Here is a 25,923-nt window from a genome sequence, read left to right as displayed (position 1 = left end):
GGTGATAAATTCACATTTTTTGCTTGAGGAAGTCTATTTCTCCTTCATATCAAAAAATAAGCTTACTTTGTGTAAGTATTCCTTGTTGGCAGTTTTATTTTCCTTCTTTTAGCATATTTTAGCATAGATACAGCTAAGCAATCCCTTCTGGATTATAGGGTGTTTTCTGAGAAAATTCACTGGTAGTCTCAGAAGACTCTCTGTTGTATGTGAGAAATTTATTGATTTTTGTCTTAATACTTTCAAGAATTTTTTCCCCTTTGGTGGGATTTGAGAATGTTGTTACATTGTAATGATGATGATATATTTATGCTCAATCTATTTGTATTTTTTTGCTCTTGGAAAATCTGGATGTTTATTTCTCCTATTAAGTAGTGTTGGGGTTCTCATTATTTCATTATTTAAGCTTTCTCTGTCCCCTCCTTTTTCTTTGCTCCTTTTGGAATGCTCAGTAGTTTATAAATGAAGGTGTTTGCCAGTATTATATAATCTTCTTCATTCTTCTTTATTGTTCCTTTTTTTCCTTCAGATTAGATAATTTTCAAATGACCTATCTTCAAACCAACTGTTTGAATGAGCTTTGAAGTGTTCTACAGATTTTTCAGCTATGTTTAGCTCTTTTCTTTTAGCTTATCAAGATGCTTCCTTAAATTTTTGTTGGACACTTGATAGATCTCCATTTCTTATGAACAAGTTGTTTAAAACTAATTGTGTTCTTTTAGTTGTATACTGTATAATTCATTCTTCATGTAGCCTGTACCTTCACATTGGTGCACGCACATTTAAAGTAAAAGCACCGCTTCGTGTGTACATTTATGGATTAGCTTTGATTTAAGATGAACTATACAAGATATGCTGCCTAGAAATTTGTCTTTCTTTCCTTGTGACCAGTTTTTTTTCTTCATGTTAAGAACTTCTAATCTGTTGATCTCTCTAGCATCTAACTTTGTCAAGACTTAAATCTGTTTCTTTAGGATCAATAGAGCTTTATTTTTTTAAAAAAGACTTTTATTGTTGTGCCTATTTTTATTTATTGTGAAAATACTGTACAGTTGGGTTACAATTACATGGGCAAGATAATGAGTACATTTCTTGTTTTTTGTTTTTTTTTTGGGGTCCGGTTGTGGGGCCTGAATTCTGGGCCTGGACGCTGTCCCTCAGCAGTTCAGCTCAAGGCTAACGCTCTATCACTTGAGCCACAGCGCCACTTCCGGCTTTTTTCTTATGTGGTGCTGAGGAATCGAACCCAGGGCCTAAGGCATGCAAGGCAAGCGCTCTACCACTGAGCCACCTTCTCAGCCCCATGAGTACCTTTCTTATCAAGCATTGTAGCCTCCTCCTTTGTTTCCCCTTCCCATCCCTTCCCATCTTTTTCCTCACCCAATCCTCCTTCTGCCCCCCTCCCACCAAAGTTGTAAAGTCGTTTTCAACATAATGACTTGTACATCTCATTGTTGCAATGGGTCCAACTGTGTCCCTATTTAAACGATTTGTTTTTTCCCTTCCCCTCCACAAATTATACCAACATCAAATACAGTGAAAGCAGGGGTTATACTGTGGGGGACGGACATACAAAGCAACAAAGAAATAGTTTATAAATGTGTTAGAAACAATCACATGAAAGAAAAAAAAACATTTGAATACATATCTTAGGGTTCATTTCCCTAATATCAACTTATCTGACCTTTTCTGCTTGATTCAGACATATACTAGTTATTGCAAACAAGGGAAAGCACGGGACCTATGTTTCTTTGGACCTGCTTACTTCACTTAATATAATTTTTTCCAAGTCTTTCCATTTCCTAACAAATGGGGGAAGTGTCATTCTTTCTGATGGAGGCATAGAATTCCTTTGTGTATATATACCACATTTTCTTGATCCATTCATCTACTGAGGGACATCTGGGTTGGTTCCATATCTTAGCTATGGTAAATAATGCTGCAATAAACACAGTTGTACAGGAAGGGTTAGTATGGTCTTGTTTGTGAACATTTGGGTAAATGCCAAAAGTGGGATTGCTGGGTCATAGGGGAGCACTATGTGGGGTCTTTTGAGAAACCTCCATACTGCTTTCCAAAGTGGTTGAACAAGTTTACACTCCCACCAACAATGCAGTAAGGTTCCCTTCTGTCCACATCCCCTCCAGCATCTGTTGTATAGCCATTCTAACTGGGGTGAGGTGGTATCTCAATGTTGTTTTGATTTGCATTTCTTTTATGGCTAGGGAGGTTGAGCATTTCTTCATGTGTCTGTTGGCCATCCTTCTTTCCTCTTCAGAGAAGTTTCTCTTTAAGTCTTTAGCCCACTTATTTATTGGGCAGTTGTTTCTTTGAAGATTGGTTGTTGGGGGATTTACTTTTTTGAGTTCCAGGTATATTTTAGATATGAGACCCTTGTCCATTGTATGGCTAGAGAAGATCTTCTCCCAATCCGTGGGCTTTCTATTGATCTTGCTAGCTATGTCCTTTGCCATACAGAAGCTCTGCAATTTCATGCAATCCTATTTGTCCAACCTTTCTTTGATTTGTTGTGTTTCTGGGTTTATTTTATTCTTCTATTGGCATTGCATTGATATTTTCAGCAGACACACACACACACACACACACACACACACACACACACACACACACACACTCACACATCTTCTATCATATAGAGCCTGGCTTTAGTAGGTGGAACCGCTGATCTCCAGAGATTCTAGACAAGACAGCTAATTAAGTCTATGGGTATGATGGCCACTAGGGTTATTTTTATTGTTTGTTATTTTATTATTCATTATGAATCATTGTTATTTTTCAACTTTTAATTATTTCATTGATAATTCAGATTATTGCGTTTTTCAGTCTCAGGCTTTTTTTTTTTTTCGGTCATGGGTCTTGAACTCTGAGCTTGGGCGCTGTCCTTGTGCTCTTCAGCTCAAGGCAAGTGCTCTACTGCTTGAGCCACAGCACCACTTCCGGTTTTCTAGTAGTTTATTGGAGATAAGAGTCTCATGAACTTTCCTCCAGGGCTGGCTTTGAAACACGGTCCTCAGATCTCAGCCTCCTGAGAGGCTAGCATTACAGGTGTGAGCCACCGGCGCCCGGGTCAGGCTTTTTATTTGATCTACTTTAAAATAATGATATTCCTCAGATGATGATAGGGTTATGACAAGGGTATTGTTTTTCATTAAGTATATAAATCATTGAAGGTCTCAGCCTTGATGTGGAAGGCTGAGATGATAAGTCTTGATAATGAAGGTCTCTTGATATGAAAACACGAACAGTTATCAAGATGACTCCATCCTTCTATGAACACAGACAAACTATGCCTGCATTCACTTACTATTTTTAGCTCCCTCTATGTATCCTACTTTCTTTCAGGACCATCTCTCATTTAAAAGATATTGTGATGTGAGTATTTTTATATCTAGCTCATAATATAGTTAGGCCCATAAATCCTTCAGGGAGTTTTGATCAGAATCAAATGAGAACCCAGATCTAGAATGCTTTGAAGACTAATGAAAATGCATTGACTCTTAACATGGTGTATTTATTAAATAGCTATATTATGTAAATACTTTCAGATAGTCTGTGTTAACTTGCTTTTTTTAAAAAAATTCTTAATTTAGGGATGCACTTCTACTGATCCAGTGCAACATAAGAGCTTTCATGGCTACAAAGAACTGGCCTTGGATGAGACTTTTCTTCAAGATCAAGCCCTTTATTAAGGCAACAGGGATGGGAGAGATATCTCAACTGAAAGAGAAGTATATACAACTGCAGAAAGCCTTGGAGAAAGCAGAAGCTCAGAGAGAAGAACTCAAAGTGACACAAGTCTCTCTCATCCAGGAGAAGAATGACCTGCTTCTTCAACTTCAGGCTGTGAGTGATTCCACTGTTTGTTCTTTACATCCACTTCTTAATTACTCTCTCATTTCATAGGCAGCATTGACTTCAAAGAAAGGTAAATTAACGAACACAGAAGTGTGAGTTTTTGGAATAACATAGATTTCACTAAGCACACATAATGGATACATTTGAAAAGATGCTGTTTAATAGTGAAGAAATTTGATTAGCAGGGTATCTTTTTTATCATGCAAATACCATACAGAAGGGTTACAATTATATGAGCAAGGTAATGCATACATTTCTTTTCAAGGATGGTTGCCTCCACCTTTATTTTCCCTTCCTATCCCTTTCCCATCTCTACCCCCTGTCCAGCGCCAAAGTTATAAAGCTAATTTTTCAACATAATGTCATGTACATCTCATTGTTGCAATGGATCCACCTTGTATTCCTATTTAAAAAATTTGTTTTTTCCCTTCCCCTCTACAAATTATAACAACATCAAATACAGTGAAAACAGGGGTTATACTGTGGGGGAAGGACATACAAAGCAACAAAAATATCACCTTATAAATATGTTAGAAACAATAGCAAGAAAGAAAAACCATTTGAGCAGCAGGGTTTCTTTTAACTAGAATACAGCTCAAGAAGTGCTAAGAGGAAATTTTAGAGCTATGTCTATTTAAAAATATCAGAAAGACCTCAGATAAATAGCCTAATGATGTCTCTCCAAGCCAAACCCTAAATTAGTAGATAGAAATAATTAAGAACAGGTAGCAATGAACGAAATACAAACTGAAAAAATAATATGAAGACCTAAGTATGTGGGCCGTTGCAGTATCAGCTCCCGAGCCTGTGTTGCAGCCCTGGCCGGTCAGTGTAGGAACCTTGTCAATAAAGTTGCTTCTTTATTAACAAAAAAATATGAAGAATCAATGAAACAAAAAATTGGGTCATTGAAATGATAAACAAGACTGACAAAGCTTAAGCCAAACTGACCAAAGGAAAAGAGAAGATGAAAATTGATCAAATTATACATGAGAAAGGGAGCATAATATCAATGAAATTCAGAAGCTAATTAAGGAAGACTTCAAAGATTTATAGTCTGATAAACTATAAAGTCTGAAAAAATAGATAAATCTATGTGCATAACTTCCTAAATTGAACCAAGAGGATATCAGTCACATTAACAGATCTATAATGAGCAATAATATTGAAGCAGTAATAATCTATTAAAGAGATGTCATAACTGGAAAGAGTCACTGCTGAATTCTACTAGACCTCTAAAAAAACTTACTATTAGTGCTACTCAAACTATTGCATAAAACAGAAAGGAAAGAAACACCACCAAACTCATTCTGTGAAGCTGGTGTTGCCATGATAACAAAACTAGACAAAGACATAAATAAAAAAATACAATGTGTTTAAATAGAATTCATTACAAAGTTTATACACTATAACCCAGTTGGTTTCTTCTAGGAATACAAGGATGGTTTCACATACACAAATTAATTAACGTAACACAGACCATAAGCAGCATAAATGACAGAACATGTAATTATTTCAATAGATGCAGAAATTTCCTGTACAAAATTCATCATCCCCTTTTTTAAGTATATATTTTTTATTGTAAAGATACTCTACAGAAGGGTTACAAGTTACATGAGCAAGGTAAGATAATAAGTGCTATGTACAATAATATTATATCCAACATCATACTAAATAGGGAAAAACTTAAACTATTTCCTCTAAAATCAGGAAGGAGGCAAGGGGCTTCTCTCTCCCTTCCTCCTTCCCATCTCTTTCTCTCTTTCTGTCTTTCTCTCTTTCTCTTCTTATTAAATATGGGCCTCATAATCTTAGCCAGAGTAATGAGGAAATAGAAAGAAATAAAAGGGATTCAAAGATGAAAGGATAACATACAAATTATCCTGATTTGCAGGTGGTATGATTTTATACTTATAAAACCCTAAAAAATCCATGAAAAACTCCCTTCGATAAATGCATTTAGCAAAGACTGAAGATACAAAATTAATATTATCCCTCAAATGCATGGTATTCAAGAACTGATTTGTTGAATGGTAACTCCTTTGTATAACTATTTAAAGATAATAAACATATAACAAATTAAAAACAAAATTGACAACATATAAAAATTAGTAGGTTTTCCATATACTAACAATGAACAGGCTGAGCAAGAAATCAGAAAAATAATTTAATTCACAGTAGCCTCAAGAAAAAAAATCTAGGAATAAAACTAAGGAAGCAAAAGACTTCAACACCAAAAACTATAAAACAGTGAAGAAAGAAATTGAAAAAGATTGTAGAAGATGGGAAAACGGCTTATTTTTGTGAACTGGTAGAATACACTTTGTAAAAGTAGCTATACTACTGAATATGATCTATAAATTTACTTCAAGCCTCATAAACATTACAGTGTTATACTATACATATTTATAAGATATTTCTTTATTGCTTTGTATGTCCCTCCCCCATGGTATAACCCCTGTTTCACTGTATTTGATGTTGTTATAATTTGTGGAGTAGAAGGGAAAAAATTGTTTAATAGGGATACAGTTGGACCCATTGCAACAATGAGATGTACAAGACATTATGTCGAAAAACAAACTTTACAACTTTGGTCGGGGGGGGCAAGAGAAGGGGAAATGGGAAGGGATGGGAAGTGGAAACAAAGGAGGAGGCAACAATGCTTGATAAGAAAAGTGCTCATTACCTTGCCCATGTAACTAACCTCTCTGTATGGTATTTTCACAATTAAAAAAAAAAGAACAAAAAATCAACCCTAGAATTAATATAGAATATCTAAAGCAATCCTGAGTAAAAGGAGCAGTACTGTAGCTATCACAGCAACATAATTGACTTCAAATTATACCACAAAATATAATAACAGAAGCATCTTAGTAGTGCCACAAAAACAGACATGGAGAAGAGTGGATAGAATCGAAGATCTAGAAATAATCCCATATGTTTAGAGCTGTCTGATATTTGATGAAGGAACCATTGGAGAAAAGACAACATCTTGAAAAATTGGTGTTGGGAAAACTGAATAATCACAAGTTTCTATCCTGAGAGGGGAAAATTTCAAAATGAATTAAAAATTTTAATTTAAGATTGGAAATTTTGGCAGTACTGAAGGAAAACATTTAAAGATGGAGACATAGGCAGTAACTTCCTGATTAAAATTCCAGTTGTTTAAGAAATAAGAATAAGGCTTACAAAATGGGATGATATCAAATTAAGATCACTGTGTGTTGAATGAAATAATGACCAGAATGAAGATTCAGCCCACAGAATGGGTAAGAATTTTTGCTCTGAAAACTAAGTTCTGGAGGTAGGAGGGAAGGGATGGTAGGGGAAAAACAAAGGAGGAGGCAACAATGCTTGATAAAAAATGTACTTATTACCTGGCTCATGTAACTGTAACTCATCTGTACAGTGTTTTTACAATAAAAAACATTCAAAAAGAAAAAAAGAAAAGAAAAGAAACATAGAGCTAACTGGGGTGAGGTGATATCTCAATGTTGTTTTGATTTGCATTTCTTTTATGACTAGGGAGGTTGAGCATTTCTTCATGTGTCTATTGGCCATCCTTCTTTCATAGAGCTCCCCTATGACCCAGCAATCCCACTTTTGGGCATTTATCCAAATGATCACAGACCATACTAAGGCTACCAGCACAACTATGTTTATTGCAACATTATTTACCATAGCTAAGATATGGAATCAACCCAGATGCCCCTCAGTAGATGAATGGATCAAGAAAATGTATGTATACACAATGGAATTCTCTGCCTCCATCAGAAAGAATGACATTTCCCCATTTGTTAGGAAATGGAAAGACTTGGAAAAAATTATATTAAGTGAAGTAAGCCAGACCCAAAGAAACATAGGTCTCGTGGTTTTCCTTATTTGCAATAACTAGTATATGTCTGAGTCAAGCAGAAACGGTCATATAAGTTGATGGCAGGTGAAATGAACCCCAAGGTAAGGACTCAAATGGCTTTTCTTTCTTGCTATTGTTTCTAACATATTCATAAGATGATTTCTTTGTTGCTTTGTATGTCTCTCCTCATGGTATAACCCCTCTTTCACTGTATTTGATATTGGTATAATTTTTGGAGAGTAAGAGAAAAAACAAATTATTTAAATAAGGATACAGGTGGACCCATTGCAACAATGAGATGTACAAGTCGTTATGTCGAAAACAAACTTTACAACTTTGGCATCGGGTGCGGGGGTTGGGGGGCGAAGGGGAGGATGGGAAGGGATGGGAAGGGGAAACAAAGGAGGAGGCAACAATGCTTGACAAAAAAATGTACTCATTACCTTGCTCATGTAATTGTAATCCCTCTGCATGGTATTTTTACAATAAAAATATTTTAAAAAATAAAAAATAAATTGTAAATAAAAAATTTAAAAAAGTAAAAAAACGTAAGGGCCAAAAGAACAAATATTCTAATTAATAAACAAGCAAGTGAATTGAGGGGTTGTGAAAATTGTTGGAAGGATTTTATATCTATGGTGAATTACCCTGTAGCCACTAACTGTAAGCAATTACGGAGAATTTGAAAGATACCTAGTTCAAACTGAGATGCACTATGAATGTGAAATGTAATTAGATGTTAAGTTCATGGTATGAAAGATATCTTACTAGTTCCATTTTGAAATGACAATACACTGTACTTACTGAGTATTGTAAAACTATAGGGGTTCAAAATTATGAAAGGTGATCTATCACAAAAAGTCAATTTATTTTGTAGCTGGCTTGTATCATAGGAATGATGTCTTTTGGCAAAATGTAGAAGTAGTATGTATAAAACATTGAAAGGAAGAGGCATTTTATGTTCTTTGTATATAATTTGTAGAATTTGCTTATGGCAGAAGCAGTTGCTTTTTTTATTAGAAAAAATAGTGAAAGCAAGTCAGTGCTTTATAAGTGAACTTGTAAATAAAAAACACTATACAGGTCTACTTAATTTATTAGAAATACATATACAACCGCATCAGGGCACTTAAAATAATGTAATAAATAAATGTTACACTGTCTGAGAGAAACTCCTTTCTTAAAAGACCGTAGTTTAAGCAGGCATCAGTCTCAAAATTTGTGCCCACATCAGTTCTTTCAGCAGCACAGTATTGACTTTTGGAAGTGTGCTATCTCTAGGCCATGAGGATTCTATTAAGTGCATATTAAAGGTCATTTAATCTACTGAATAGGCTTGATAGATGAAAGGCTCCTCCAAACACAAACAGTTCCCCCACATCTCAACAACAGGATCAGAGACCTGGGAATATTATTTCAGCTGCCTGGGAAAGGTAAGGTGAAAGTCCTGGGCTGAAAGTAGGCAATTATCTCCTTAGCTATGTGTTAAGCAGCATTTTCAAATAACTGATAAATTACTTCCAGCTATTGGGAACAATTTTCCTCTCATCATGGCAGGAGCAAGTGACCCTGGCAAATACTGAAGAGCAGTGCCAGTTGCTGATTAAATCCAAGATCCAGCTGGAGGCCAGAGTGAAGGAGCTGTCTGAGCGGGTGGAGGGAGAAGAGGAAATAAATTCTGAGCTGATTGCCAGGGGGCGGAAACTCGAAGATGAATGTTCTGAGTTGAAGAAAGAAATCGATGACCTGGAAACAATATTGGCAAAGTCAGAGAAGGAGAAGCACCAGGCAGAGCACAAGGTACTTCTGTGATGTTTCACAAGGCCTAGATGCCTGAATTCCACTCTCAAATCAGGCTGGGGAACTCAGAGTGTTGTGTTCAACTTAATTAATACAGGAGTCTGCAACATTACAGCCTTGGGAGCCATAACCAGCATAAATGAAATTGTGGTTTCAGTTTAGATTTCTACTTCAAAATTATAGATCCCCATTTAGTGTAACAAATCAAATGATTTTATTTGTTCTAGTCTTATTTCCCCTATAATCGGTTTCATCAGGCCTCTAAATATCCTTCTTGGATGGACAACTTTCCATGATATGGTGTGCTAAAAGGTGATTTGGGATGTGTCTGACTCTCCAGCTCTGCCACTGATTTGAGGCAATCTCTTGTTTTAGTTGTGAGTTTTAACTTGTACATCTAGATGTGGATTGAAGTTAATGCAGAATCTGTATCAAACCTTTGGTAAACAGTTCCAATATGAAACTGTAATTTGGTGTCCATTGATTCTCCTTCACAGAAAGCACATAGCTAGCTTCCACTTTTGCAAGTTATCTGTTGGAATCCTTGTCTGTCCCTCTAGGAACACTGTGGTACAAAATATTAATTCATGCCCTCCTGAATCCTCAAAAGCAAGCTAGATTACTATTAGTTGTATATTATTATTATACTATATTATTATATCATATATAATTTTATATATATTAGTTGTGTATTATTATTATTGTTACTATTATTATTATACAATAATATGGTGCTCTTAAATTAAGACAATGAACTGGTTGATAATATTTGAATAACTAGAATATTACATTTCCTGACTTTATCAGATAACAGATCATTTTTTTGTGGAAGAATTCAGAACTTTAAAAAGTTTATCAGGAATATGCCTCAATGAGGCACATGGTGACACAGAATTCCTCCTGAGGCTTTCCAATCTTCCATTTCAACTGGTGGCTCTCAGAAAGCTGTTCTCATTTAATTTTAACAGGTCAAGAATCTGACTGAGGAGGTGGAATCTCGAAATGAGGAAATCAGCAAGCTTCACAGAGCAACTGAGGCTGTAAAGGAGGCCCATCAGCAGACACAGGACTGTCTGCAGATGGAGGAAGAGAAACTCAACACCTTGAGCAAAGCTAATCTGAAACTGGGACAACAAGTTGTTGCAGTAAGTGATCGTGGATTTAGCAGTTGGCACTCTGCCTTCATAGATACATGCCTTCAACTTTTCTTCATTTATCTGAATAGTTTCAGGAAACCATAATAGAATATTGTGTTTTATTTTTTATTTGGGAATAGAGGTGGGTTTTCTTAATGTACACGCAACCACTATAGTATAAGTCAGGACCAGCACGTAATCTATCATTTTTTAGAAGCAACTATCACACAACTCCATGCAATGGGAGAGTGCTGAAATGACTAATCCTTCCCATAGTCAGCACAGAACCAGGATTTTGCTACATAATGAATGCTAGTTCTGGTGTTCAAGCTTATATTGTGTTCTGACATTTATTGGTTGTTGAAAAACATGTAAGTCACACACTACACTTAACCTATATTGTTGAAAAATCTTGTAAAAATTTAAAGGTGATTGTGCCCTGTTCTGTGCCTAATCACTTTGTGAAAAAAAGCTTCAAGTCTACTTTTACTGTTCATAATCCTTCATTTCTTTTTCCTTGACTGATCTGTGTGCATTCATTCTCTTAGTCTATATAAAATTGCTGATACAGGGAGTGATAGCTTTTTTTCTGTTGTTGTTTGCTTTTGTTGTTTTTATGGTGGCAATGCAGCTTAGGTTTGAACTTGTGATCTCAAGTTTGTTAAGCATGCTTAGTCCATTTTCGCTGCTATAACAAACTAGCATATACTTGGTGGCTCATGAACAACAGAAATTTAGTTCTTATAGTTCTGGAGAGTGGAAACTTTCAGATCATAGGGCTAGTAGATTTGGTTTCTGGTGAAAGGCCACTTTACCAATACATGGCCATTTTCTTGCTGTGTCCTCATTTTGTAGAAGGAAGAAGGGCGTCTTTGGTCTCTTTTTATATTCACACTAATCATGCTCAGGAGGACTCTGTCCTTGTGACCTGTTCACCTCCAAGAGCATCAATTTTTAATACCACCAATTTGGTGGTGAGGATGTCAACATGAAAATTTTTTAGGGGACAAATATATTTGATGTGCATTAAATGTATTCATCATTTTAGGGTTTTACATGTACTTTCCAGAAGTATTGCTCCTAATTTAAATTTCATATCTTTCACTAATAACAGGAAATGTTTTCTATTTCTGAAAAGTAAGCATAACAATAAGCAGAGTTATATCATAACTGTTATCTTCCTACTAAATTAATCTCTATCGCTGCTATCAACACAAATCCAAGGGTGACTGGAATGTTCTGACAGGTTGGTAGAGTATCAGAATAACATAATGATATGGACTGGGAAAAGGTGCCAAAGAGGTGAAGGGAACATTGAATCACACATATGAAACCTTCGCAAAAGGCCAGTGATACCCAGGAGCGCTGACAAATACTCATGGATGGTATCGTGGAGATAGATGTTCTTGGTACTTCTCCAGAGGCCACTTTCCAGAGAATATTTCTATTTCTTATGAATAAATGCTCCTGAGTAAATGAAATTATCCATCCATGAAATGAGCTGCCATATGGAGAAGTGATCTTCCATCACTGAAAAGTGACCAAACAGGCCCACTGGCCACAGGCAGAGCTCATACTCCACAATCTCCAGAGATTTCTTCTATCATGATGACTTCTAGATTCCTTGGTTAATTTGTTGATTCATGTAACATTTAATTTAAAAATACCTAGATAGATGGTATCATTTCCAGAGTATGCGCTTGTAATTTTCTTTCATTTCCCAAAGTGGTTAATGAACACATTTAGTAAAATATACATTCTACTGATTTATTTAACTAAATGATCTCTCCTTTTGTCAGCTGGAGGGTGCCCTTGAACAGGAGAGGAAAGCAAGAATGAACTGTGAGAGGGGGCGGCACAGACTGGAGGGAGACTTAAAGACAATCCAGGACCATGTGGAGAACCTGGAGAGCAGCCAGCAGCAGCTAGAAGCACAGCTGAGGAAGTGAGTATGTTTCTGTTACCATGAGGTTCTGGGAAGGAGATCTCAGGTTGGAAAGAAGAGCTCTGCCATTTTACTTATCATTAGTTCTTCAGGCCAAATATTTTGAGACCAAAGCCAAAGATGACAGATTAGGAAATGGACTGCATTTTCTTTATTGTGTAGTGGCAAAAATAGAATAAATACATATCTGGAACCTATCACTGATAAAGTTTCTGCCTAGCAGATGAAAATAAAGGCTGTAAAGATCATGGCATGTGAATTACTGTGAACTTGAGAATTCAGGTAAAAAAGTGAAAATTGCCCATTTAAAAAAAAAACTGGATCAATGGCAACATAAGAAAATGAGGCAAAAATTGTCATTGATGTGGTATGAATTACTGTCTGATCACTTGAATAATGCTTGTTTGCCAGATATACCTTCATTAATATTTATGTAGTGGAATTTTGCCAGATAACGTACTATAAAAACATGGATGTGAGCACTTAAGGGATGAGGTAGGATCAGGGGAAAAAGGTTAACAAATGAAGAGAAGAAGGGGAGAATACAATCAAGAATCCAATGTATATCCTACAAAATAAGGAAGAGTGAAGGAAGGGGGGTGCATAGAGGAGGATGGATAAGGATGTTGAAAGGGGTGACACTGATCAGGATGTCTTATATTCATACACTGCTTTGTTAAATTGCAACTCATTTGCACAACTACTTGGAGATGATAAAACAAAAAAAATCCTTAAATATAATTCTTGGAGAACAAAGGAAGTGGTAACAATGCTGGACAAGAAATGTACTTATTACTTTACTCATGTAACTGTAACCCCTCTGTACAGCATCTTGACAATAAAATGAAATAAAAAATCATTTTCAATTATTTTGCTTTGAAATTGAAGGCAAAACTTGAAAATGACAAAATCTAGGAAAGCCAGAAGTCATTTGGATTCTTTTTACTGAGGGGAAGATAAGGGCTTCATTTTGTTCTAGTAGTTAGTGAAATAGATTCTCTCTCTTTCTCTTTTTTGTCCTCCTTTGTTTAAAGAGACAGTTTCTCTGGTAACACTTACGGATTAAAATTAGATCAAATAAGAGGAGAAAACAGAGAAATCCAAATGTAAGGGAAGGCCAGATTACAGCTGGGGACAGCATATCCAAGGTCAGAATCCATAGTGGAAAACGAAGTGTCAAGGGAACAACTTATAAGTTTTTGGCTTTTTGTTAGTGTGCATATGTTGGCTTCATACATGTTCATGGTGAAACTTGACTAATAGTGTATTAGTAAGTTACTAAACTTCATAGATGTTTGGAAAATAAGAAGATAGAGAACCTTATGAATGAACTGGGATTGATGTAAGGCAAAATACAGGGACAGAATGTTGGATGGTAAAGTTCAGACATTCAGCATTTTAGGACACAGTATTTGTCAAGAAGTGGTAGCTTCATTGTAAAATTTTCTCTAAGTGGATCTATGTATATTTAAGACTTAACACATGACAAAAGTAGCATTTCTGATGAGTGATCACAGGATAGAAGAGTCAGTACATAGCTTCAGAATTATTAGCTACATTTTTAAAGATAAAAGTTAAATGAAATAATTTAATATATGCAATATTCTGGGTGGCCCACACCTCTGATCCTAAATACTTGGGACACTGAGAGTGGAAGGATTGCAGTTGGAGGCAAACCCTGGCAGAAAAGCTTCAGGAGACCCTTCTCGAAATAACCACCACTACCCTCTGCCCCTGAAAATAAAAAAAATACCAAAACAAAAAAAAACAGGGATGGAGGAATAGGTCAAGTGGTAGAGCACTTGCCTAGCAAGTATGAGGCCCTGAGTCAAATACCAGTACTGCCAAAATTAATTAACAACAACAACATCAACAACAATAATTCAACATACAAAAGCTGTATACGCTTAGAAGTGTCAGAATTATTCATGATAGCATAGGTGCAGACATAACAAATATCCTTTATGTATGAAACAAGATAGTGTGTTATATACATAGACTGAAATATTTTTCATCCTCAAAAGAGAAGAAAATACTTCCATATAAGACAGAAAGGGATGAGCCTGGAGGACATCATGCTAAGTGAAATACACCAGTCACAAAAGTTAAATAGATAATTCCACTGACATGAAGTATCTCAAATAGTCAAATTTATAGGAACAAATTCTTAGCATGATCGTTAATTATTAGGGAAATTCGTAAACAAGCTTCAGTATGCCTTAATTATTGAATGTTATGTCACAGTTAAATATGAAGGGACGTAATCTGTGTGTGGGCCAGCATAGAACAATCTCAATATATTACTGTGTTAATAAGCTTTAGACCTTTGCATAAAATATATACAATATTACAACTTTTACAGTAAGGAAAAATGAAATTTTCCCTACCACTATATATGTACACATACAAATTTGTGAATATTCTCCTCTTCTAAGAGGAGAATAGCGATCAGAAGACAAAGGTTTCAGACCTTGATGCAATAGTTGTGTTTTTGAATAAGAAGGACTCATATATTATTTCTATAATTTAAAGATTTTTAAACAAAATGTTCCAAACAATTCAATGTGTTACCTTTCCCTAAATAGGAAAGAATTAGAAATGAGACAGATGGATTCAAAAGTGGAGAATGAGCAGGTCCTGGTGGCCCAGCTTCAGAAGAAGGTTAAAGAGCTGCAGGTAATAATTTTTCAAATAGTTGTGTGCACTAATGTTTAAATCTGTGGCAGATAATTGGTACTTTAAATAAGAAAATCTCTAGCAAGGTATCCATACTTGGTCAATTGTAGACAGAGGAAGTAGAGAGGAAGTAGATGTACACATCTCTGGGTGTGTACATGTCTGTACACATTTGGGAGACGGAAGAAGGAAATTTTGAGTTTGAGACCATTCCTGACCATATAGTATACTTGTAGGGAAAAAAATAAGAAAGAGGGAGGGAGAGAAGGAAGAAAGAAGAAAGAAAGGAAGGAAGAAAAGAAAAAGGAGAAGACGGAAGCAAAGTGGGAGGAAGGAGAAAGGAGAAAAAGAAAGGAAAGGAAAGGAAAGGAAAGGAAAGGAAAGGAAAGGAAAGGAAAGGAAAGGAGGTATCCCATAGATGTATGACCTAAGAAAAAATTATTTTTATAAGCATGAATTTTCTTACTATGAGGATAATAAACTAAGTAGCTTATTTATTGAATGTTTACTCTGAACCAGGCATTGAACTAAAATCCTGGAGAAGCATTTTTCCTCATTAATCCTGCAACTGTATGCTTAATTGATAAGCATAGTACATGACCTGAGGCATATATTCATTCTTAGCAGTTTAATTTTTATGTTGATTATTTACGATTATAAGGCAATTATACTGGAAAGCAGTAGGTTCTGTAGTAGACTTAAAGCATTATTTGATAATAGTCACTCTATTAGTTTTAGACCGTGTCAGTGTTTTATACTATATCACCATTTTGTACAGTAATTAAATATATGAGGCAATTATACTCACATGCACACATATACATGTGCATCTAGATACTTTTTTTCTTTGGAGAATATCCCAATGTTGTAAACATCATTCAAATTGATTTGGGAATCTCTTTTCTTTTCTTTTTTCTTTTTTGTCAGTCATGGGGCCTGAACTCTGGGCTTGGGCGCTACCCCTCAGCCCTTCAGCTCAAGTCTAGCACTCCACCACTTGAGCCACAGGGCCACATCCAGCTTTTTCTGCTTATATAGTGCTAAGGAATTGAACCCAGGGCCTCAGGCATGCAAGGCAAGCGCTCTACCACTGAGCCACCTTCCCAGCTTGGGAATCTGTTTTCAATAGTTCTTTTTCAGAATGTTTTGAATAAAATAAAAGAAATAGTCCTGCTGCTTTGTGATTATGCTTTATTTTCAGAAATAATATTAACTGTCAGGTGGCTCTTTATATTTCCAGTCTTATCCCCACACTTGGCATTTTTCTAAAATAAAGATAAAACATTTTTTTCACAGTATCTAAAAAACAAAGTTTCTCACTTTAATGAATCAAAAATGGAGGTAACAATGCTTGATAGGAAATGTACTCATTACCTTGCTCATGTAACTGTAACTCCTCTGTATAGTATTTTTACAATAAAAACATATTAAATTATTTATGGAAAATTAATTCAGAGTTGTGTGAGTTTAGTGATGATATTATTTAGGATATTTTTGGATCTAATGATACTCATTGTCAGGGAATCATGTTAAACTGGAGTGGAAATCATACTTTTCTTCAGTAACTTCATATTTCATCTACGCAGAGACTACTTTCTTGATATCATCTAGATATTAGATTTCTATACACCATTTTATTTTTTGGAAAGAAAAATGTCTTCTAAACGAAGTTTTGACCATTTCTACCCTATCCTACATGTGCCCAATTTCTTAAAACAATGTTAAAGCACATAAAAGGCTTTATTATAATGTAATAGAATAATATTATCAAGATTTGTAGAGCTATTTGCCCTTATACTAAGATTAGGGTTTAGTACTTTGAAAATTCCAATCAATATTTTTCATTTTCTAACATTCATATCTATAAAATGGTATCAGCTTTCTACTCATTTCAGTGGTCCTTTTCCTCTACCAATTCTAATTTGTTTCTATAAATCTCCCGAAGTCTAGAAAACCAGATTAAGTTATTAGAAATATATGCAAAATTACACTGATCTATTTCTTCAAAACAAGGCACTTGAACTTGATATTCTTTCAGTTGATCAGATTTTTGCAGCTTTGAGAGTTGTCATTGTTAGGTAAATGAATTCTAGACAAGGAAAGTTTGGTTTATAAAATCTATTGTTTTTTTCCCCAATAAATTCTCTTTAAATTTTTTTTTTATTTTTTAATTGTGAAAATACTGTACAGAGGGGTTACAATTACATGGGCAAGATATTGAGTACATTTCTTATCAAGCATTGTAGCCTCCTCCTTCTTTGGGAATTGCCTCTTACTAAGCTTTTGTTCCATGTATATATAATTTAATGACCTTGTTTATTTCTGTGAGATCTGAAAGACCTGCAAGTAATATTTTTAGTCTTGTTATTGTTTCAGGGAAAATACTTGTCATTTATCTGTATCTGTTCCATTTCCTTTAGTTATAAATTGGGAACCAAGTATGTAATGTTTGCTATCTTACTGGTGAGAAAAACAAATAGAATGCATTTTCAAAGCTCTTGAATAAAATATGCTACAAACCAAAATTATGTATTGCTCCAGTCTCATATAGGAAATTTGAATGAGGAACTGGAAGTTGAAAGGACCACTCGAGCCAAGATAGAAAGAGAGAGAGCTGACCTCACTCAAGACCTGGAAGACTTGAATGAGAGGTTGGAAGAGGCTGGGGGGGCAAGTTTGGTTCAGCTGGAAATAACTAAGAAACAGGAAGCAAGATTTCAGAAGCTTCATCAAGAGATGGAGGAGGCCATGTTGCACTTTGAGACAACTTCTGCTTCTTTGAAAAAGAGACATGCAGATAGCCTGGCTGAGCTCAAAAGTCAGGTAGAAAATCTGCAACAGGCCAAGCAGGACCTGGAGCAAGCTAAGAGTGACTTGCAGCTGGAAGTGGGTGACCTCCAGACTCATGTTGAGCAGATGACAAGAGCTAAGGTAGACACTCTCAAATCCCTCTTGGGGGCTTGTGAAAAATGGAAGGAGGTAGGGCAGGGGAGGAATAAGGAAAATCAGAGAATAACTTGAAATATTTCATCATGGAATCTTTAGTTCTCGAGTCTGACCTCAAGGTCATTGCTAAGCTCACCCATCAACTGAATATGACCTGAGTGTGACTTCTGGTTTTGTTAGAATCCCAGCAATCTTCCTTATGGATCTTTCTGGTGATGGCATAATAGGATAGAAAAGTGAAGGCTCACTATCTCTATCTCTTTTGAAGAATGGCTTCATTGTGTTGTGAGTATGCCATGGGGGGTAGCCTTCATAATTCCAGAGCATGTCAGAATAGTGGACACAAACACTCTTGCTGAGAAAAGTGAACTTCCTCTTCCATGTGTCTCTGCATCTCATTAACCAGCATACACTAGGTAGTTTCATTACATGTCCTATCTTAGCTGATCCCATTAACCTCTACACTTCAAGTTCCTATATAAAATGAGAACATGGTTAACAACAGCCTTAACTTTTGGTAGTAAGGGGACATTTTACTTTAGGTTAAACAAAACAAATGACTAGTTGCTGCAACTTCTGCTCTTTGTGAGCCCAATTTGTGAAGTTAGCTAAGAAAGTATGAACCCAGCCCCAATTGCTTGATCTCCGTGGACTGTGAGCAAAAATATGTGGAATAGCTTCAGAACTATAGAATATATTCTAAAATATTTCACGTTAATTCATCTTAAAGTCCCCATCAAGACCATTTCAGTTATTACTTAAATGAACTAAAATATATGAGGTATGATTAAGCTTATGAGACATATGGGTACTGAAAAGATACAAATATATAAGCAAAAGAAAATCAATTAATCATTTTTGGCAGTTCAAAATGAAATCAAGCCTTTCTCCTGTTTTTTTCCCACCCACAAATAAGTGTATTCTTCCTTACTGGCTTACTTTTTAATCTTTGCAAACTGATTTTATTTCTTGAAAGTTTAAGTTGTTCTATTGAAGATCAGCAATGTCTTCCTTCTCACAAACCAGCATACATAAAACCAACCAAATTACCTTTATTTTTCTTTCACAAAGTTACAATTTTTTCTGGACTTTTCTGTCTCTAGCACCTAGTTCTTCCCATTACCCAAGCCCTAAACCTCAGTTTATCATTTTCTCTCTTGTCTTTTGCTTTCTAATCTTTTGTCGCATCCATTCAGTTCTCCATGCTTGCTGCTTTCTCTCCCATCCCCATGTTCTTAACTGGACTGTTGAGGTGGTTTCCTAAATTACCTTTCATTGTTTTAATCCATTCCATGTAGTGCCTAGATCCATTATTCCAAGCATGGATTTATTGAGTTATGTTCGTGCTTACAAATGAACTTCAAACTTCTGCTTTAGAGGTAATTGATGATTGACAACCTATGGTCTGGCTCAATCTGCTTGCCAGTTTTAGATATTGTTACTTTTTGACTCATTGACTTCATTTCAGCCAAATTAAAATGTTGAGTGGAAGCACTAAATATTCATTTTCTCAGCAATGTGTCTTTTCCAAACTAATTCCCTTCTCTGGAATGCTCAACTGCAACTTTATGTATTAAAATTGTGCCTGTTTTTTGCACTTTTAGGGGCTCCCACTTGTACTATCAAATTGAATAATTTAGCCTTGCAAAAATGGAAACTGTCTTTCAGATCTCATTTTGTTCATATTTTCAGTTCTTTGTACACTCTGCACTTAGTTACTGGCATTCACTTCGCACATGCCTGCTGGGACTCAAAGGTTCAGTGACTGGTCCAATGTCACATCATTTAGAATTGGTAGGATAAATTAATTCTGGTTATATTCGAAGGCATATCCATTATTCTGAACTCTTGTTTGAATTATTGATTTTATCTTTTTCTAAATTATAATGGTAAGAAAGCCAACGCTCAGTGATACAGTAGAAATGGAAGCATTTCAAAATGTATTATTCTGATAGAGAAGCCCAGAGCAATTTAGAAGTGATAGGCGATCTTCCAGTTATTTTGATTATTTTGAATTCCCCGGTTCCCACATTTCTTCAAGGCAATATTTTCATGCATCATTTTAAGAAGCAGCTTTAAAATGAATGTGCATCATTTCATTAACCTTCTCTTCCCTGGCATAAAAATTTATTGTTTATTTTTATGCTTCAATGTAAAATTCTGTTGCATTTCATACTATATCCATCTATTGGCCATCTTTGTCTTTTACCAAAAATACTGCTTTTATTTTTGCTTAGAGTCTGGGGTTGGGCACTGTCCCTGAGCTTTTCTAGTCAAGGCTAGTGCTCTATTTGAGCCACAGTTCCAATTACTTTTTCTTGTTGCTGTTGTTGTTTTGTGATTAATTGGAAATAAGAGTGTCATGGATTTTTTTTTTTACCTCTGGGCTGGCTTCAGATTGTGGTCCTCAGATCTCAACTTCCTGAATAGCTAGGACTGGAGACATGAGCCACTGGTGCCTGGCCAGAATATTGATTTTTGTAAATATTTTATTAATTGGAAAAACTAACCCTGTGGTTAGCAGTATCTATGGATGTGAAAAAAGGGAAAAGTACAAACATGCACAACTTAGCAGGCCACTACTACGTGGATTTATCCTGAAATTTCTCCTGAAACTTGGGACTCTTTGGCTTCTTTTTTGCTGCTCCTCTTGACTACATACATAGAGCATCATTCTTTCTCTCTTTCTCTCTTTGCAGGTGTATATGAGAGCATATTCAGGGCTATCAATATAGGCTTTGTTTTTTTTCACACCTGGATAGGCTCCTGCCAGTTCAGTTAATGGGTCATTTGTCAGTAGAGATTTAAAACAAAGGTGGTGCACATCATAATAATTGTATCCAGTTTCCTCAGTTGTCATGCATTTTGGTCATCTGATTCATCTAATATATAAAATCAGTTAATTCTTAACATTTCCTTTTGTAACTTATACTTCATATGGCAGGTTCAAATCTCAGTTCTGATGCTTCTTAGCATTGTGATTTCAGGCAAGATAGTTTATCTCTCTGATGCTGTTTTCTCATTTACCAAATAAAACCAACCTCAGTTTTTTAGGGGTCTCATGAGAAAAAAATGACTATGCTAACTTTGTCAAAATTGCTTTCAGAAGTATGAGCAAATATTCAACATTCAGAGTTTGATTTAAAGAGGCAGGCAGCCTACATATGGTTACAACTCTTTTTTTTCAACATTCAGAGTTTGATTTAAAGAGGCAGGCAGCCTACATATGGTTACAACTCTTTTTTTTCTGGTTGTGTGTGTGTGTAGTATGTGGATAACTAAGCATGCCTACATTTAACCTCTATGTTTCAATGGCATTGTATGAGAACCTGCTATCTAAATCTCCACCAGGTCTGGGTTTGCAACGACCCAGAGCCTGCACACAATGAGGATGACCTGCCAGTTGGAAATAAATAGCATTGCTTGTCTGTCTCCAAGTGGGCATGCTCTTAATTGGTTCTTCACTTTTTTGTGACAAACCTGACTAAGCATCATCTGGGTGCTTGAATCTATGAGGAAAGTTTGAATGTGACCTCAGTCTGAATGTTGGCCCATCTCCTACTAAAGTCTACAATAATATGAGTATCTTAGGAATTTGTCAGGTAATTTTCTGTCAATCACATGTTGAATATAGAGCAAGGTATAGGTTAAAAGTCTTTCATAGGATGTTCAGAATACTCACCAAGTAGATCAATCCTTCACACAGCCTAGTCTCCAGCTAGAGATTGCCAAGGTTTTTGCTAACTGGGAAGTTTTCCAGAGGACCAGACATAACATCACCATTTAAATGCCCCTTTGGCCACTGGAGTTTGACAATGATTGGATTCATAGTATGCCTATTAGTCTTACTGTCAGCTTTCATCATTTCACCAGCTTTCTCAAACTGATGCTGATGTAATTCCTCTCTTCTTGTCTCCTTATTCTTTTTTATTTATTTTTTTGTTGAACTCTGTGCTTGGGCGCTGTCCCTCAGCTCTTCAGCTCAAGGCTAGCACTTTACCACTTGAGCCACAGCACCAAGTGGTTTATTGGAGATAAGAGTTTCATGGACTTTCCTGCCTGGGCTAGCTTTGAATCATGATCCTCAGATCTCAGCCTCCTGAGTAGCTAAGATTATAAGCGTGAGCTACCAGTGCCTTAGTCGTTAATTCCACAGTACTCTTTACTTGCAAAGATCAAAGGCCTCAAGAGCTATTGATGACTTAAAATTTAGTGCATGGAAAGAGCTTAGAAAAAAATCTGAATAAGAAATAAGTACCAAATAAATATAAACTTCTGTTATTTTGATAATTGTTAATATCATCATCAACAACCATCATGGGACAGATGGAAGACATACAAAAATAACTTGTAGAAGAGTTTACAAAAACTCTGAATTATGGAAGTTTACTGATGCAATTTTGCTATTTGTGACATAAACTATTGCTAACTGCTAGATAAGGTCATCCTTCACTCCCCTGCACTTTGCATTTAAGAGTTATTAGTCCTGTCTAAGGAACTTGAGTCTCAAAATCATTTGCTTGAGTTACCAGTAGTTGATAAGAATGCGCTCCTTTGGTTGGTTAATTAAATCAGGTAGAAATTCAAAAGCCAATGGCCAATAGTCTTCTTCAATTCAATTTTTCAAAGTTGAAATATGAAAACTAAGTGTTAGCCCAACAGGATTATATTGAAGTTGGAGTTATAGTGATTAGAAGGGTGCAATTGCTTTGACTGTTCAATTCCCTTTATCATGCTATTACATATTATCTCTGTCTACTGTTTTTAGACTGCTTGGTCAGTCCTTTTAATATTCTTTGTTCTTTGTTTTTCCTCTCTCTATGCAACTTCTCTCTTGTTTATTGAGACACATGTTCTGTAAGCATTATTTGAGGCACTGGAGAATCTTGGTGAAGTAGAATCTTGATCTTCATGAAATTTGTGTCCCAATGGGAAAGAAAGACAGTAAACGTCAAGAAATGATCTTCTTTGACACGGCACCAGTGTTTGATATGTCTCCTTTTCTAAAAAATTCTCAAGGTTTCTGATATACAGCCAGTTGGATTTCTTCTTTGACATCTATGGTCTGAGAAACTTATCACACTTGTGGATATAGACTCTAGAACTTATTGTTCATCCTTAAATAATAAGATGTAGTTTCCTGATGATCTTCAATACAGAAAATATCACATTAGACCTCATACCACCAATTTCCTTCTTTCTAGAACAACTAATTCATCTAGACCAATTCTTCTTTACCAACTCACAGGCTAATGCTGACAAACTCTGTAGTCTGTATGAAGGGCGTTTGAATGAAGCAAATACAAAACTGGATGAAATGACTCAGTTGACAAATGACTTGACAGCACAGAAGACAAAGTTGCAGAGTGAGAGTGGTAAGTAAAGGTGCTGTCTTAGTTGTAATTAATCCTTCCCAGTAGTGTCATGGCAGATTAGGTCATGCATTTACAGACTTTAGGGGAGGAATGCCGCTTCTGAATTACCCTGGTCTAAAGACATGCCCCTATCTGGAAAAGGTCACCTCTGTACTTCTTTGAGTGGCCTTTCATGAAAAGCAATATACAGTTGTTAGGATCAACTCTTAAGACCATTGAAGGAACCCATATCACCTATGGACATAACTTTTTTTAAAAAAATAAATTTGACTTTGTTGTATAGGTGTTTCCCTCCATTTTTAACTATCGAGTCCACTTTATTTTTACATTATTTTACATCTGGCAAAAAACATAATCTAGTTTTACAAGTTAAAATAGCTTACATGAGCTCACGTAATTGTGCGCCCATTATCCCTGAATTTATCTTCTACTTGCTGCTTCTCTCATTCTATTTTATCTCCATTAATCTTTTTCATGTATTCCAAATATACAAGACATACTCCAACCCTAGAGTTCTGGCCTTGCTATTCCTTTGACCTGGAATATCCTACCTATTCTGCAAAGACTTGCAGATGATAACCAATCAAGAGTATATGTAGCAGAAGTCAGCATAGTCCTGTTGAGAAGGCAATGTGATATGCTTTTTTCTCATAGTATATATTACCTTCAAATAAACTTTACATTTAACATAATATCATGTTTCTCTCCATCTGTCAGATAATGAGTTCTGTGAGGGCAGGAAACTGTTTTGGTTACTGATGTATATCAATCCTTCAGCAGGCTGCCTGACACAGTATTCCACAAACATTTAATAAATAAATTAGGTAAATGTCCCATGGATAATCCCATCAACCACTACTGATTTTTTTTTAAATTTTTACCTTTAATATTATAGCAATCTATTTAGGATTTTCTTTTCTTAATTTATCATATGATTTTTATGTGTGTGTGTGTGTCACACACTCAGTCATTTATAACAGCTGTTCCCAATCTGTCAAACAGATGGACTAGAGTTTATTTTGTATTACTTTGTAACTTGACTTGTTTCTCTAATATGATTAGCATGTGGGTAGTTGTTTGGCCATACTCAGAATTAGTTTTGTAATGCATTTCCACAGATAGAATTACTAGGTCACGAATATGTATAGTGTAATCTTTATACACAGAGGCACATACTTAAAAAGACAGTGAGGATCACTGGGCTTTGGCACATATTTCTGTAATTGGACATCAACTTTTCTAGGATTTTTAAAACAAGACTAGAAAAAAGAGATTTCTAATAAACAAGAAAATAAGAGATTTCTGAAACACAAGGATTTTATTGAACTGTTTCAGATCTAGACAAAGATAGAAGGACAGGTTCCTGGGTCAAACTTACTAAGCCACTACCAGCATGCCCCAAAAGCATCTGGAAAAATATCCACCAGATTTAAGAAGACAATATATTTTATAATGGAAATTTGGGGAGAAGGAACCGATTTCTACTTTGAACTACTGCTTCTTACAAATCATATTGAAAAGAGGAGTGGGGCTTCAGGAAGCTCATAAAGTCCTAGGGTCTGAGAATAGTCCATAGGAAGTACTAGTGACTTCTTGAGTGGTTGATTCTATAGACTGAATGCTATGTTGCTTTAATGGCTAATCATCAACACACAGAAAAGGAGTATGGAGTAGTCTCATTTTTCACTTCTTTGTTGGTTTACACCAACAAACAAAAAAGCTGTTAAACTTGTTCTTCTACTCTCCTGTATATAACTAATTTTAGAACATTTCAAAATTCTTTTAATAAGGGTCAAAGCTAACATAAAACAAGTTAGCAAAATAACAAACCTAGACAGGTTTTAGTTCTAACAAGAACATCCAACAGGATCATTCACCCAATGTGGATAGAGTCTGTGGCCCTGGACCTTGTTAAAAATCCTACAGGTTGATCTGTTGTGTCATTGGGGATGTCATCAATGTGTGAACGACACAGCCTAGAAACAAAACTATGGATTTTTATGTTTGGCCCTGCAGGAAGTTCTGTGGAAATTTTGTTTTACTAGGCAGTTCCTGCTTCTCCCTGGTCAATAGCGTTAAGTTTTTTTGATGAAAAAATTGATGGGTAAGTGAATGAAATGAAAATAGTTATGAAATGACAGTTCTGCTTATGATTCTAGCTTTATCTTTTGTCTTTGGTGCAAATTTGAAGTATGTAGTTGTCCACTCTGCTCACTGGGCTACTGATCTAGATTTTTTTTTGCTATTTTTTTCTATAGCATAAGACATGATAAGAGTATCTTATGTCCTATTCTTTTTAATTTAATTTATTTT

The 25,923-nt window shown here is 35.7% G+C and overlaps 1 protein-coding gene across 1 annotated transcript in view; it reads left to right on the top strand.

Annotated features, from left to right (window-relative positions):
• The window catches only part of Myh15 (myosin, heavy chain 15), a 111,364-nt gene that overhangs the window by 50,704 nt on the left and 34,737 nt on the right, over positions 1–25,923 (top strand). The window contains exons 22-28 of the mRNA XM_013028522.1: positions 3,612–3,864; positions 9,290–9,532; positions 10,501–10,677; positions 12,468–12,613; positions 15,199–15,289; positions 17,831–18,220; positions 23,484–23,610. Coding sequence (XP_012883976.1) covers positions 3,612–3,864; positions 9,290–9,532; positions 10,501–10,677; positions 12,468–12,613; positions 15,199–15,289; positions 17,831–18,220; positions 23,484–23,610 — 1,427 coding nt within the window. The remainder of the gene's footprint in view (positions 1–3,611; positions 3,865–9,289; positions 9,533–10,500; positions 10,678–12,467; positions 12,614–15,198; positions 15,290–17,830; positions 18,221–23,483; positions 23,611–25,923) is intronic.

This window comes from Dipodomys ordii, unplaced genomic scaffold (assembly GCF_000151885.1).
Source record: "Dipodomys ordii isolate 6190 unplaced genomic scaffold, Dord_2.0 Scaffold111, whole genome shotgun sequence".
Lineage (NCBI taxonomy): Eukaryota > Metazoa > Chordata > Mammalia > Rodentia > Heteromyidae > Dipodomys > Dipodomys ordii.
Note: the sequence above shows the minus strand (reverse complement) of the source record. Positions and strands in the feature narration are given on the sequence as shown.